This window comes from Lactuca saligna, chromosome 4, assembly GCF_052625555.1.
Source record: "Lactuca saligna cultivar CGN05327 chromosome 4, ASM5262555v1, whole genome shotgun sequence".
Taxonomy (NCBI): domain Eukaryota; kingdom Viridiplantae; phylum Streptophyta; class Magnoliopsida; order Asterales; family Asteraceae; genus Lactuca; species Lactuca saligna.
This window is the reverse complement of record NC_136420.1, coordinates 13203918-13215874: the sequence shown is the minus strand read 5'-3', so window position 1 is coordinate 13215874 and position 11957 is coordinate 13203918. Positions and strand designations below refer to the sequence as shown.

General features: G+C 33.0%; 1 protein-coding gene and 1 non-coding gene across 2 annotated transcripts; one reads left to right on the top strand and one right to left on the bottom strand.

Annotated features, from left to right (window-relative positions):
• Nucleotides 1-1089: 1089 nt before the first annotated feature.
• On the bottom strand, nt 1090-4732 carry LOC145041251 (Asparagine synthase family protein). The gene is made up of 13 exons (XM_078989256.1): nt 4482-4732; nt 3915-4197; nt 3630-3814; nt 3192-3519; nt 3039-3115; nt 2853-2940; nt 2652-2757; nt 2469-2562; nt 2193-2380; nt 1995-2094; nt 1767-1883; nt 1569-1625; nt 1090-1458 (listed from the first exon to the last, which is right to left on the bottom strand). Exons 1-13 carry the CDS (start codon nt 4641-4643, stop codon nt 1357-1359), a joined length of 1887 nt encoding a protein of 628 aa, XP_078845382.1. The 5' UTR covers nt 4644-4732; the 3' UTR covers nt 1090-1356.
• Nucleotides 4720-4791, top strand: TRNAT-CGU (transfer RNA threonine (anticodon CGU)). Its single transcript has one exon. It is a non-coding gene; the product is annotated as a tRNA-Thr (tRNA).
• Nucleotides 4792-11957: the final 7166 nt, after the last annotated feature.

Genomic DNA, 11957 nt, shown 5'->3' with positions numbered 1-11957 from the left:
GTCACGTTATTTTTTTCTATCACTCCACAAAATTGGTGGGTATTATACCACACCTTTACTCCATTTTTTTTTCTAATTGGTCACAACTGGCCAACGGTTACAAAACGGAACAAAAGAAGGGTGGTAAGGGCTTGTGGTGAGATGGCCAAATGGCAATTGTGTGTGTGTGTGTGTGGGGGGGGGGGGGGGGGGATTTGTTGTTATTATTGTCGGTAGATTAATTATTGTAAAGTGTTGGTAGGATGTAATGTGTAAAAGGTGACATAAAATAAATATTAGTAGGATGTAACATAAAGTGTAAGACCCTTGATAGTATGCACCGCACACTACGACGCCGCATCAACCATTGTAGTGTGCGGTTTAGGCTGTACCCACCGACCTTAGACGATAAGAATCATGCATCTTTAGTCGGAGAAGTTCAAATCCCATCTCATTTATGGATCCACGCAAAGAAAGAGAACCTTGGTATTATTAGTTGGTCAAATTATAGTGCAATTACTTGATTTCTAAATACCCAACACATTTTTAATTTCTTTCTCTTTGTATTATTATTATTTTTTGTCTCCTTACGAGTGATTCGATGGTTCAAGACCGGTCTTAAAAACCGGAAAAACCGGATGATATCCTAATTATAGTAAATTATATAAAAAATACAAAAAATGAAAAAGATAAATATTTTTTAAAATTTCCAATTTTGACCGGTTTTACCAGCTCAACCGGACCGGTTTTTACCGATTCGACTGGTTTTCACCGGTTCAAACAAATACCGGTTTTTTGACCTTTATGAACCGGATCCGGGACCGGTTCCCGGTTAAACCAGTCAAACCGGCCGGTCCAATCCGGTTTTCAAAACATGGGGAAAAACATATCACATGTTTCGCCTTTTACCATGAGATATTGACTTTTCATTCCTTCTTTTCGGACAAACATACGACGAGACTCAAAACATTCATCCCCACTTGGTTGAGACAATGGAGCACTCTTGGATACCATGAGCTTAGCTCCCTAAAAGTGCAAACTTGACCGAACTTCCTCCAAAGTTATAGGATTTCAACCAACAAACGAATTAACATCCTTTTCATATGATGCTGACAAAGAAACCAATAGAATTAATTTGATAATGTGACAATGTAAGGTCGACCTCAGTTTGACTCAAGTTCCAGACTCAAACAACCAAAATATACAAAACTAAAATCAATAAATCAAACTCGATTCGAGCTTTGCTGAAAAATATTAATAATGTATAAGATAGGATGGAATAAATTATACATGTATACAAAAAGTTTTGAATCTTGAAACCTCCAAAATGCATGATGGCCATGTTTAATAATATTAAAAAACCACAAACATGAGAGTTCAGATGGGGTGAATGAATGCACTTCCAGCTGAAGCTTGATTTGCAGCACGATTACTTCCATAATTCTTGCGGTTCGATTCCCGTGCAATTCTCGACCCAAACTATAAAGCAAACACAATATCATTAAGTATCTTAGAATCTAGCACCAGCTGTTTGAGATAGATAGATAGCTTTTCAACTAATCTGTCAAACACAACACAGCACAACCTACCTGAATAGCTCTTTTAGGTAGAACAGCTGCTGTATTCAAATGGAGCATTCTTGCAACCTTCATGAAACAAAACAAACAAGTTAATGGTTCAGAAATAGGGAACTTTACAAGACTTTTATTTTACATGAAATGAGAATATAAACACATTATAGACTTGACTCCATAAGATCTCTGATTAAATTAGCAAAACACTTATACCTCTCTCAATATCTTCTTATCACCAACTCCACTTGGTTGGCGAAGGTCTGCAATCTCCCATAATGGAATATCAAGCAGTATCCTTATTACATTTTCATCCAGAAAAGGAAATCTAGCCTGAAGTCCACAAACCAAACATGTCCATTCAAATTCAGTTTCAAGTAAATGTGTTTCTTTTTGACTTGATACATAAACAACTCAACGACTTAACAAAGAAGCAAGTGGTACCTCTTTGCCATTATCAGCAATGCATCTATCATCTCTACCTAGGTTTCTCTTCCATATTCTCTGCATATCTAACTTCATTTCCTCATTCAGTCCACCCCAACTAAACACATCAACAAATAATCATCAAAACTTACTTCACTATTTTATCTACCTAGCTTGTTTTACAGTATGAGATACTGATAGGAACTAAGAAGTAACCTGCTTTCTCTGAACTTAGTTCTATGGCGCCCATAGCCACCACATTGCTCATCTGCACCAGAACCAACCAATAGGATCCTTGAATCAGACTTGTATTTAATCTTTGAATGATTATTTCCATTTATTTCTTCACTCACACACCCATCACCACCAGCTGCCAACCACAAGGCAATCCCAATATTAAGGTCCTGTAACACCAAAAATAAGTTAAACACTTTCATGAAACCTTACAATAATATTAAACTAAAAAAGTGTGAAATTAACAGATCAGTGTACCATGTATGTGTTTGAAGGATAAATAAGTGACAAAACACGTTTTGTCTCCGTGGTCAATTTCGACAATTCTGCATCTATCTCTACTAGATTCCATCTGCATTCATAAGCTGTTTGTATTATGAAGGAACTACAAGAAAGTCAAAGTCAGAGGGTAATAGAAAAAAAGTCAAAAATGCCAATTACCTTCTCAAAGGGACGATTTTTCTCAGCTCTTTCACACCAGCCATAGCAGAAATTCTATCAGGAGCTAATTCACCATCAAAACTTACATTCAACAGATCAATTTCAACTGCCAAAAGAGGTATCATAAGATATCAAGCATGGTGAATAAAATATAAAAAGAACAGTTCTTTTCATACTGAACAGAAAGCTAATCACACTTACATTTTGAATCTAGGCACTGATCCAATAGAGCTGCAAGTATCATAGAATCTAATCCACCAGAAAAAAGCACAGCCACTGGTGAACTACTCTGCAAATCAAAAGCAAATTGAAAAAACAAAAAAGAAACATAATAATAACCTAGTGAGCCAGAATATATACATAAAAAAGCTATATTCATAGACAAACCAGATGAATTTCTGAAAATATTGTTCGTCGCCTCACAGATTCTTTAAGTGCAGCAAGAACTTTCTGATGCAGATGCCCTGTTGCAATGATACTGACTCAAGTTTGGAAGCATTTTCAATGTAAAAAATGAAAATAAATAAATCTACTTTTTACCTCGTTGTTCACTAGAAAACATTTTAGTTAAATCTTCAGGTTTGGGTTCAACAAAAGTTCTCTCCCATTCAATCAGTTCTTCCAGCAAGGGATCAGTCCAATTATGTCTTTTCACTTCACCCACTAGATTTCCATCCATTTTTGAAGCACTCATGGCCATACTGTAGACCCCACATGGCAGCTCTTCCCAAAAGTTAAGTTCATCAATGGCAGAAGGTGGTGAAACAGAAGAAAGCATGAACCGCAAGTCTTTTATACTAGGCCAATGAACAAGAAGACTTCGCCTTCCAAATGCATCTCTACCAAACCATATTGTCTTTGAGTTTTCCTGGATGCGAAAATTCAAGAAAGAATTTATGAAGTATTAGTCAGATGAAGGCATAAACTACATCTTTCAGTACTAATTAACACAAATGGAACTTACCACTCAAAAGTTACCTGCCAGTAGATTAAAGCCCATGGGCCCTTGATTTTTGAAAGAAATTCTGGAACAGAATATTTCCCATTCCTACATGTGTCTTCATGTTCATGAGAAAGGCAATTGCAGCATTCCTTAAGAGACTTCATGAGAACTTCAGTGTCATTGGTATCACTATTGAGCTCAATTCCTCCAAACACTTCACCTATGAGGTACAATAAGTAATTGACAATCATCAATATAATTTGAATAACCAAGAAATTAGATGATCATGTAGTAGATGATAAGATCATAAGAAAGCGCACCATTATAGATAAGGATATTGCCAGATTTGTCCACCAAAGGTTGAGTGATGGGATATACTCCTCGTAATTGCAATGTAGCACCAACAAATATAAGTTTTCCAAATGAAGTATTATTCAATACAGGAATGTCTATAAAGTGGGATTCTTCAATTGCATTTTCTTCTTCTACTGAAGATTGAAGAGTCCTTTCCTCATCTGCATGAAGGAATATCGATTTGCTACCTAAGCTATCAGGGCCCCTTCTCCTCAGAGCTGCTTTGATATCATCTACAGAAAATAAAAACTGGAGCTCCACCAGTGAACTCAAATAAGAATGTATTTACATTTCGATCAAATGAAACTTGTCAGAACCATGTGGTCGTATTTACAATTCTGCAAAGTGTTCTTGAAATACTGATATGAAAATATAGCAAACTATCTGGGATATAGTCTACGACGACCAACAATCAAATATGCTTTTTTCGTGCATTTATCAAATCACAAAAAAAAAAAAAAAAAAAAAACCCAATTTATTACACCCTTGAACTTGAATCATAAAAAAACAGTTAATGTTTACAAATTGCTTACATTTGCAGTTTCTCCAGAAAGAGATGAGCAAATGGTTGAATCTGGAAGAAGAGACGATAAATCGATACGAACACCAGAGATAATTATCAATATTCCACACATATCTTGGTGCTCTTTGCGTCTTTGTCTAAACCCTAGGGATGAAGATGGGGGTTTTGACATGACAACAGTCGTTCTAATTCTGTTGTATTTATATATTCAGTATACATTCCTTGATTCTTGATTCAGAGCGTCCTAGGCCTCCGTAGCATAGTGGTAGTGCGTTCGCTTCGTAAGCGAAAGGTCGCGAGTTCGATCCTCGCCGGGGGCTATAATAGTAATTTTATTTTTCTCGTAATAGAGAAAAAATATCAAGAGTCTCCGAGAAAGGGTGTTAGTGGCGGACACAAAAGAGAAACCAAGATTCACAATTAATATATTTTTGAACGCGTTTCCGTCGCTAAACAAAAATATTAATGACAGATCTATATTAAATTTACGGGTGCTTGGATCGAAACAAAAAGTGTTTATTGTTTTTTCCATAACAATAAGTTAAGTTTAAGTGTTTTGATAAAAATTTTAAAAACCAGTTTATTGTGTTAAAAATAAACTAAATAAATTAATTTTAATAAATAAGCTAATAAGCTAATAAATTAATCCAAACACCCTCTTACCAGAACTTTGTGATGGAATTTGATGAATTTATACAAAATTTTGCATTTGACAGTTAAATTCAAAGAGTTATACGTATCATCTTAAAATATCTATTGTATATGTCTCGATATATAATCCTATTGTTTGACTCTTGAATTTATATTTATTTAATAAAAAAGTATGTTGAACTGATTCTAGCGTATCAAACAAACTAACAAATTGTTTGAATTCATAATAATGAATTTTGTTTCAAAATGATTTGATTTTTAAAGTTACAAGAGAATTTCGTATATCTTTTATAAACATTAAAATAATATATTGTTACATTAAAGTTTCTAAATATCACATTTATCTTTGGTAAATTTTAAAATATCATATGTCTAAATACTTATTTGTAACATTTTTAAATATTTTATAGTTATTTTAAATATTTATTTGCACTATCTTCGTTTCTATGTTCATTGTTTAAGCAAGGGAATCTAAAATCAATTTCCCAAACCCTTGTTGTAGTCTTTTCTCAAGTACATGGGTTTGTCATGTCATCTCCATCATCATGTTCATCAATTTCACCTCCAGTCATCATCTTCCCCACCACGTCTCATTTCTTTCTCACAACCCATATCTATCATGGATTTTTGTACGAATCATGGGTTGTTGCTGTTTCCTATTTTAGTAATACTTCACTAACATTGTCCTCATGTTATCAATTTGGAATATGTTAATATGTTTGGTGTAAATTATTTTGTTTTGGAATTATGAAAATTGTTGTTGTAATATTATATCCATTAATCCTTCTTCTCGTGAACCTCTTAAAACCTTTTTTTTACTATTGATTGATATGGAATATATTTGTTCAAGAATTGACATACACAGTAAACAATTGGCTAATTGCTTGATAAACGACAAACACCGTTAACAGTTTGCTAATTGCTTAATAAAATGTTTTTTTTTTTTTTTTTTTTTTTTAATTTCTTAATATAATTATTTGTTGGATGATTTGGTACATTGTAAAACTACGACTTATTCATGTTCATACCATAAAACATCAAAGATGTAGGATACTTTAATATTATCTTTTCAAGCTTCAATGATGAAAATAGATATATTTCAAACTTATATTTATAAAGAAGCATGATAGTTAATTGATATAAATAACGATTTAAATTTAATATAAAATGTTTAAAAATATTAAAATTAAGGATTTAGACAAATATAATAAGTTTGTTAATAGTATATATAATAATTAGAAAATAGAATGTTGATGTTTAAGATGGTGTATATTAAACTTAGATTTATAAGAGAAATATAATAATCATAATTTTTAAAAGAACATATATTGAATATACATGTGATCATGGTTGATTGGGAATGAAAAGCCATGACCAACAATTATTATCTCTTGAATTTCAACCTATTTAACAAAAAAATATGTAAAGTTAAAGTCAAAAAAAAAAAAAAAAAAAAAAAAAAAAAAAAAAAAAAAAGGTGTTTTTATGGAAGTCCTAATAATGAATTTTTTTCAACTCATTTGATTACTAAAATTATAGGGTTATTGTTATTGTTGCCTAACAAACTTTAGTATATTGGTTTAAACGGTCCATTGTGATTATTTTTTGCATTTGAAGGGCACAAACTTGTATTTTTAGGTTTTAAAAGGTCATTCTGGAAAATTTGAAGGGGTCACCCGGTGACACCCATCTTAATCAGCAGGTTTAAATGCCAACTCAATTGCCACGTGTAACACCGAATTTAATGCTTTCTTTAGAACCCGAATCCGATCAAATCCCTTACCATCTTCTATCTTCACCTGCTCTGATGTTGTCTTCTCTGGCTTCGTCGCTGTCTTCTTCGGCTCCAGCGGTGTCCCTGATGTTCACTCCGGTAGAATCGAACACCAAGCATAGTCTGTTATGGTGAAGATCGATTGAAGGCTTAGTGTGGATGTGATGCATTCCTTCTTTTCCAGGGTTAGGAAAGCCCGTCATTATTTTTTGTTCAAACAAAAACCCATATCGATCTTTTGGTTAAAAACCAAGTTCATCCCTTGTTTAATAGTTGTTAAATAGATCTAGAGAGAGAAACTAATGAAGATAAAGATCATTGAAGATGAAACTGATGTTACCTCGATGAAATCGAACCCCAATCGATTTCGCCGCTCCTTTCCTTCACTAACCATCGCCATCTTCGTCTTCAAAGGTTCACGAACCATTGTGATGAGTAATTTTGTCTATTAGAACTGAACTTGTTTATAAAATTGAAATGGTTGTTTGAAATCGGTATCTAAAATCGATTTTCTAAGTCGAAATGTTTCTTGAAATTGGTTTTCCGGAATCAACATGTATGTTTGAAATCGGCATATAAAATCAATTCTCTAAATCAAAATGTTTGTTTGAAATCAGTTTCTAAAACCGTTTTTCTAAGATGTCTGCTTGAAATCAATTTGAAAATCAAATTGTTTTCTTGAAATCGGTTTCTAAACTCCTAAAGTACTCTTTTCTTCCCGAGGAACTGGATGTCGGTGAAGGCGGCCAAGATGACCAAGGTATCACCTGATTATCATCTCTAATCATCTTATCATCTAAATCTGTTTCATCTTAGTCTCCGTCGTAATCATCGTCAAAACCCATATCTCATGGAGTTGAAGATGATCGCCAAGAACCCATCGATTTATGTGTACCCAAATAAGGGGTAGTTGTGTTGTGATTTTTGGAGGTTGTAAATCAATGGTGGTTTTTGTTGCTATAAGATACCACACAACACACCTGGTAATCCACACAAACACACCTGACAACGATGAGTTGGCTCACCACTGAGTCATTGTTGACTCACCTGCCTAGTTGGCAGTTGACATGGCACTGTAACCTTCAAAAATGGGTAAAGGTACCAAATTAACCGGTAAAACACAAGTTAGTACCCTTTAAAGGCAAAAAATAATCACGAGGGACCATTTAAACTAATATACTAAACATTGTTGGGCTACAATGACAATTAAAACGATCACTTTCATACCTACTAGTCTACTACACCAATTTTGATAATCAAATAACAGGTAAATAAAAGAATAAAGTAATTAGTTTTTTTTTTAAATTTCTTTTTATCAATATAGCGATTCATCAAGTAGATGCAAATCGAAAAATATATGAAAAGAAAGTAGCTATTGAACATATGTGTGATCCGGGTTCATTGGAAGATAAACACGTGACAAATGATATAGAAAATGCGTTGAAAAACATATAAAGATAACTTCCAAAGTAAATGAGCCGTTTTTCTTTTTTTTCTTTTTTTTTTTTGCACGAAATCAAAGATAGTCGAGAGAATCATCATTGGATATATTTTCCGTAGGCCGTTATATTGTCGGATATATATTTTTTTTCTTTAAAATAATTTTCGCACCCCATAAGGGAAGTTTGTAAGTCAATCATTCTCCATACACTATCATCACTAAAGACGAACCTTTTGTTTATTCTTTCAAAATGGGGAGATCTGGATAATTGAAACTTTTTTTTTTCTAATTAATAAATTTTGAAATTAAAATGATTCAATGATAAGTGATTAATTTTAGGTTAACTTAGATTTAAATAATACCAATTTTAAAATCGATAATCCCTTTGTATGTTGTCCCAATTTTTATTTTTACAATATTAATATATATATATATATATATATATATATATATATATATATATATATATATATATATATATATGTTTTTCTTTGATGTTGACTTCATTTGCCATAGAACATCAAGAATCAACATCATTCCATTCTCTGATATTGACACAAAGGTCAAACCTGCCGTAAATGTCCCAGTCATTCACACGTGGCATCAACCCAATGATGGCTATATCTCTATCCTTGCACCTACTGTCCCCCCATCACAACGTATCACGAGAACAATCATCCTACCACTCGCCATAAATGCTTTACCCTCCAACAACAAATCCAAGTCGTTGATCAAATAAACCTTTTTCGTGGGGCCACACTGTGAGTTCATATATCAGAGTTGTCTATCCAAGTTAAACCTTCCCTCCAAGACTACAGTAGGCTGGCGGGGTAGGATATAAAAAACTCCCAATTTGATTCCGTGTGTTTTTTAGAGAGATTTTAAAGAGAGAGAGAGAGAGTATCGCCTACAATAAATTCGTGTTTGTATAAATCACAACCATCTTCTCGGTGGTCTAGGATCAGGGTTCACCGAAGGCATATTCGTCAATCCAATTCTCGCGCAGTCAGTGTAAGAAAAATCATCAAAAAAACTCATTGCTTTTACTTAGTATAATCGATGGCCGTTTTGTAGATTTGTAGAATTGTGTTTAAAAGAGTTCAAGATTATGTCTAATCTTAGAGATCTATCGTCGAAATAGGGGCATGCATTAAGGTTTTATGCTTCGAGTATATAAATTTTTGTTGTATAAAAGTTGAAGTTTGGGGTCTTTTTCTGTTACGTGTTTACTTAGATTCTTGTATCGCGATTGATGCACGAATTATTTATCGACGTTTAGGTTCTTTTGGTAGTCCTTTAGACTGATCGTTTAAAAAGGGGGCATGCATTGGGGTTTAGTGCTTTGATGGTATTTATTGCAAATATTAAACTTGAATTCTGATTCTCGTTTTGCGTTTTAGAGTGTTTGATCTTGGGGATCTTGCAGTTGAGTTGTTGTTTTGATTGTTCGATCTTTTTTGTAAAAAGTGGTTTAGAGGTGGATTTAATGTTCATAATGGATGGTTTATGTTACTTGATTTTGAAAACTAGGGCTTAAAGAACTTGTTTAATATGTTTTAATGCTTTTTATCATTTTCAGTTATGGTTGGAGGGCTTTCCTAAAACAAATAATACTAGCTGCTGTGATCAGATTTTTAAGTCTGATTTCGGATTGTAACGGCTTAAGATTCTAGTTTTATAGCAAATCAATTCCTTATACATGCATCAAATTTTAATGATTGATTTCAAATTTTAATGCTTGATATTCAAGTTTTGTACACTTTTGCAGATTTGAACTTTACATTACACTCTTCTTATATAATCATTTGTTGAAATATATTTTTCCGACGGATTTAGTAAGGTAAATTAATCGTACGATTAAGATAAATGGAAATTAAAACCCTTTTGATCACTTGTCATAATCTTTTCAATTATGAGTTGCATTCACCAAAAATCCCCATCACTATAAAAACAACCAACATTGAAATATCATGTGATCATGTTTCTTATGCCTTATTGTACTTGATGTTAGTAATGTTACTTTATAATCTATCATTGTTTGGTAAAAAGATGATATCTTGTAGTTACTTGTGAAATAAATGTACATCAAAAGGGACCAACGTTCCTTTCCTTTGTTCATTTCACAAAGTTTTATAGATTACTTCCACAAAAATCTTAAATTACTATTTTTTTTAATCTTTTTGTATAGATGGAAAAAGGGAATGTTGGTGATGAAGCTCAATCTTTGTCCACCAAAGATGAGCCCAATTCTTCTACAATACATGACTATTCTGCACAGGATGTTGCTGATGCTTTTGTGAAACAATACTACAATATTCTGCAAGAATCTCCAGAAGATGCTCATAAGTTCTATAAAGATACAAGCATCCTAGATCATCCATGTCCTGATGGTTCAATGAAATCAGCAACAACATTAAAGGTAAGAAACTTTGGCTCAATTGTAGCCAATTCGACTGCAAAAACTTATCCCATAATTTTATTTATATATATATTTGGATCAGGATATTGATAATGAGCTCAAGGGTTCAAATATCAAGAAGTGGAATCCAAATCTAACCACTGTTCATGCTCAAGATTCAATAATGGGATCAGTGGTTGTGGGAGTAACTGGATTTTTGATTGATAATGATAATGTGACAAAACACTTTGCTCAAACCTTTTGTTTGGCAACACAAGAAGGTGGTGGGTTTTATGTACACAACGATTTTCTTCAGTTTATAGAAATCAACAACATCTCAGCCACTTCACCTCCTAATCTTGATGTTGCAACCCCAACAGTTACTCCACTTGCCATTGATAAAGGTAGTTGCTATTTCCTGTAATTTGCCCATGATTCTAATTTGTTTTCATATCTTGTTTATTAATAATAATAATAATAATAATAATAATAATAATAATAATAATAATAATAATAATAATAATAATAATAATAATAATAATGTTGTCTGTTTGTTTGTTTAGAAAAAGAGTCACCCAAAAAGGATGAAAAAAAGGTTGTGAGTTCATCAAAAGGAAAGAATCCACTTCCTACAGAACCAAACAAGAAAAGCCAATCCTTAAACATTCAAGAAGAAGCAAAAAGGGTGTCTTATGCATCAATTGTGAGTTTCTTTTTTTAAATGTTAATACATATTTACTAAATTATAATTACATTCGTATGTAGGTGGCAAAAGAGGGCACGGTAGCATCATCCAGTGCACAAGCATTGCCAAATAGTGATAAGCATTCAAGTTTGCCTTTGTCAGTTACCAATACCAATACCATACCCAAACAATCTATGAAGCCATTACTGCTTCCTAGCAATGATGTTCTAGAAAGCATGTATGATGGTAAGTAAGATCATTTTATCCATAATACCAACATACTTAAACTATGTTACTGATATAAAAAAAATGTATATAGCGAGAAATCTGTATTTTATTTTACATTGGGTGAAAATGAAGTACATTAATTGGCATTTTGTTGTTGCAGTTAAGTCGATCCGCATCAAGGATCTACCATCTCATATGACTGAGGAATCGCTTCAAGAAGTGGTGAAAAGATTCGGACCTGTCAAAAATAAGAACATTCAAATCAAAGAATACTCACAGGTCTAATTATGTTCACTTTTCTAACTGTAA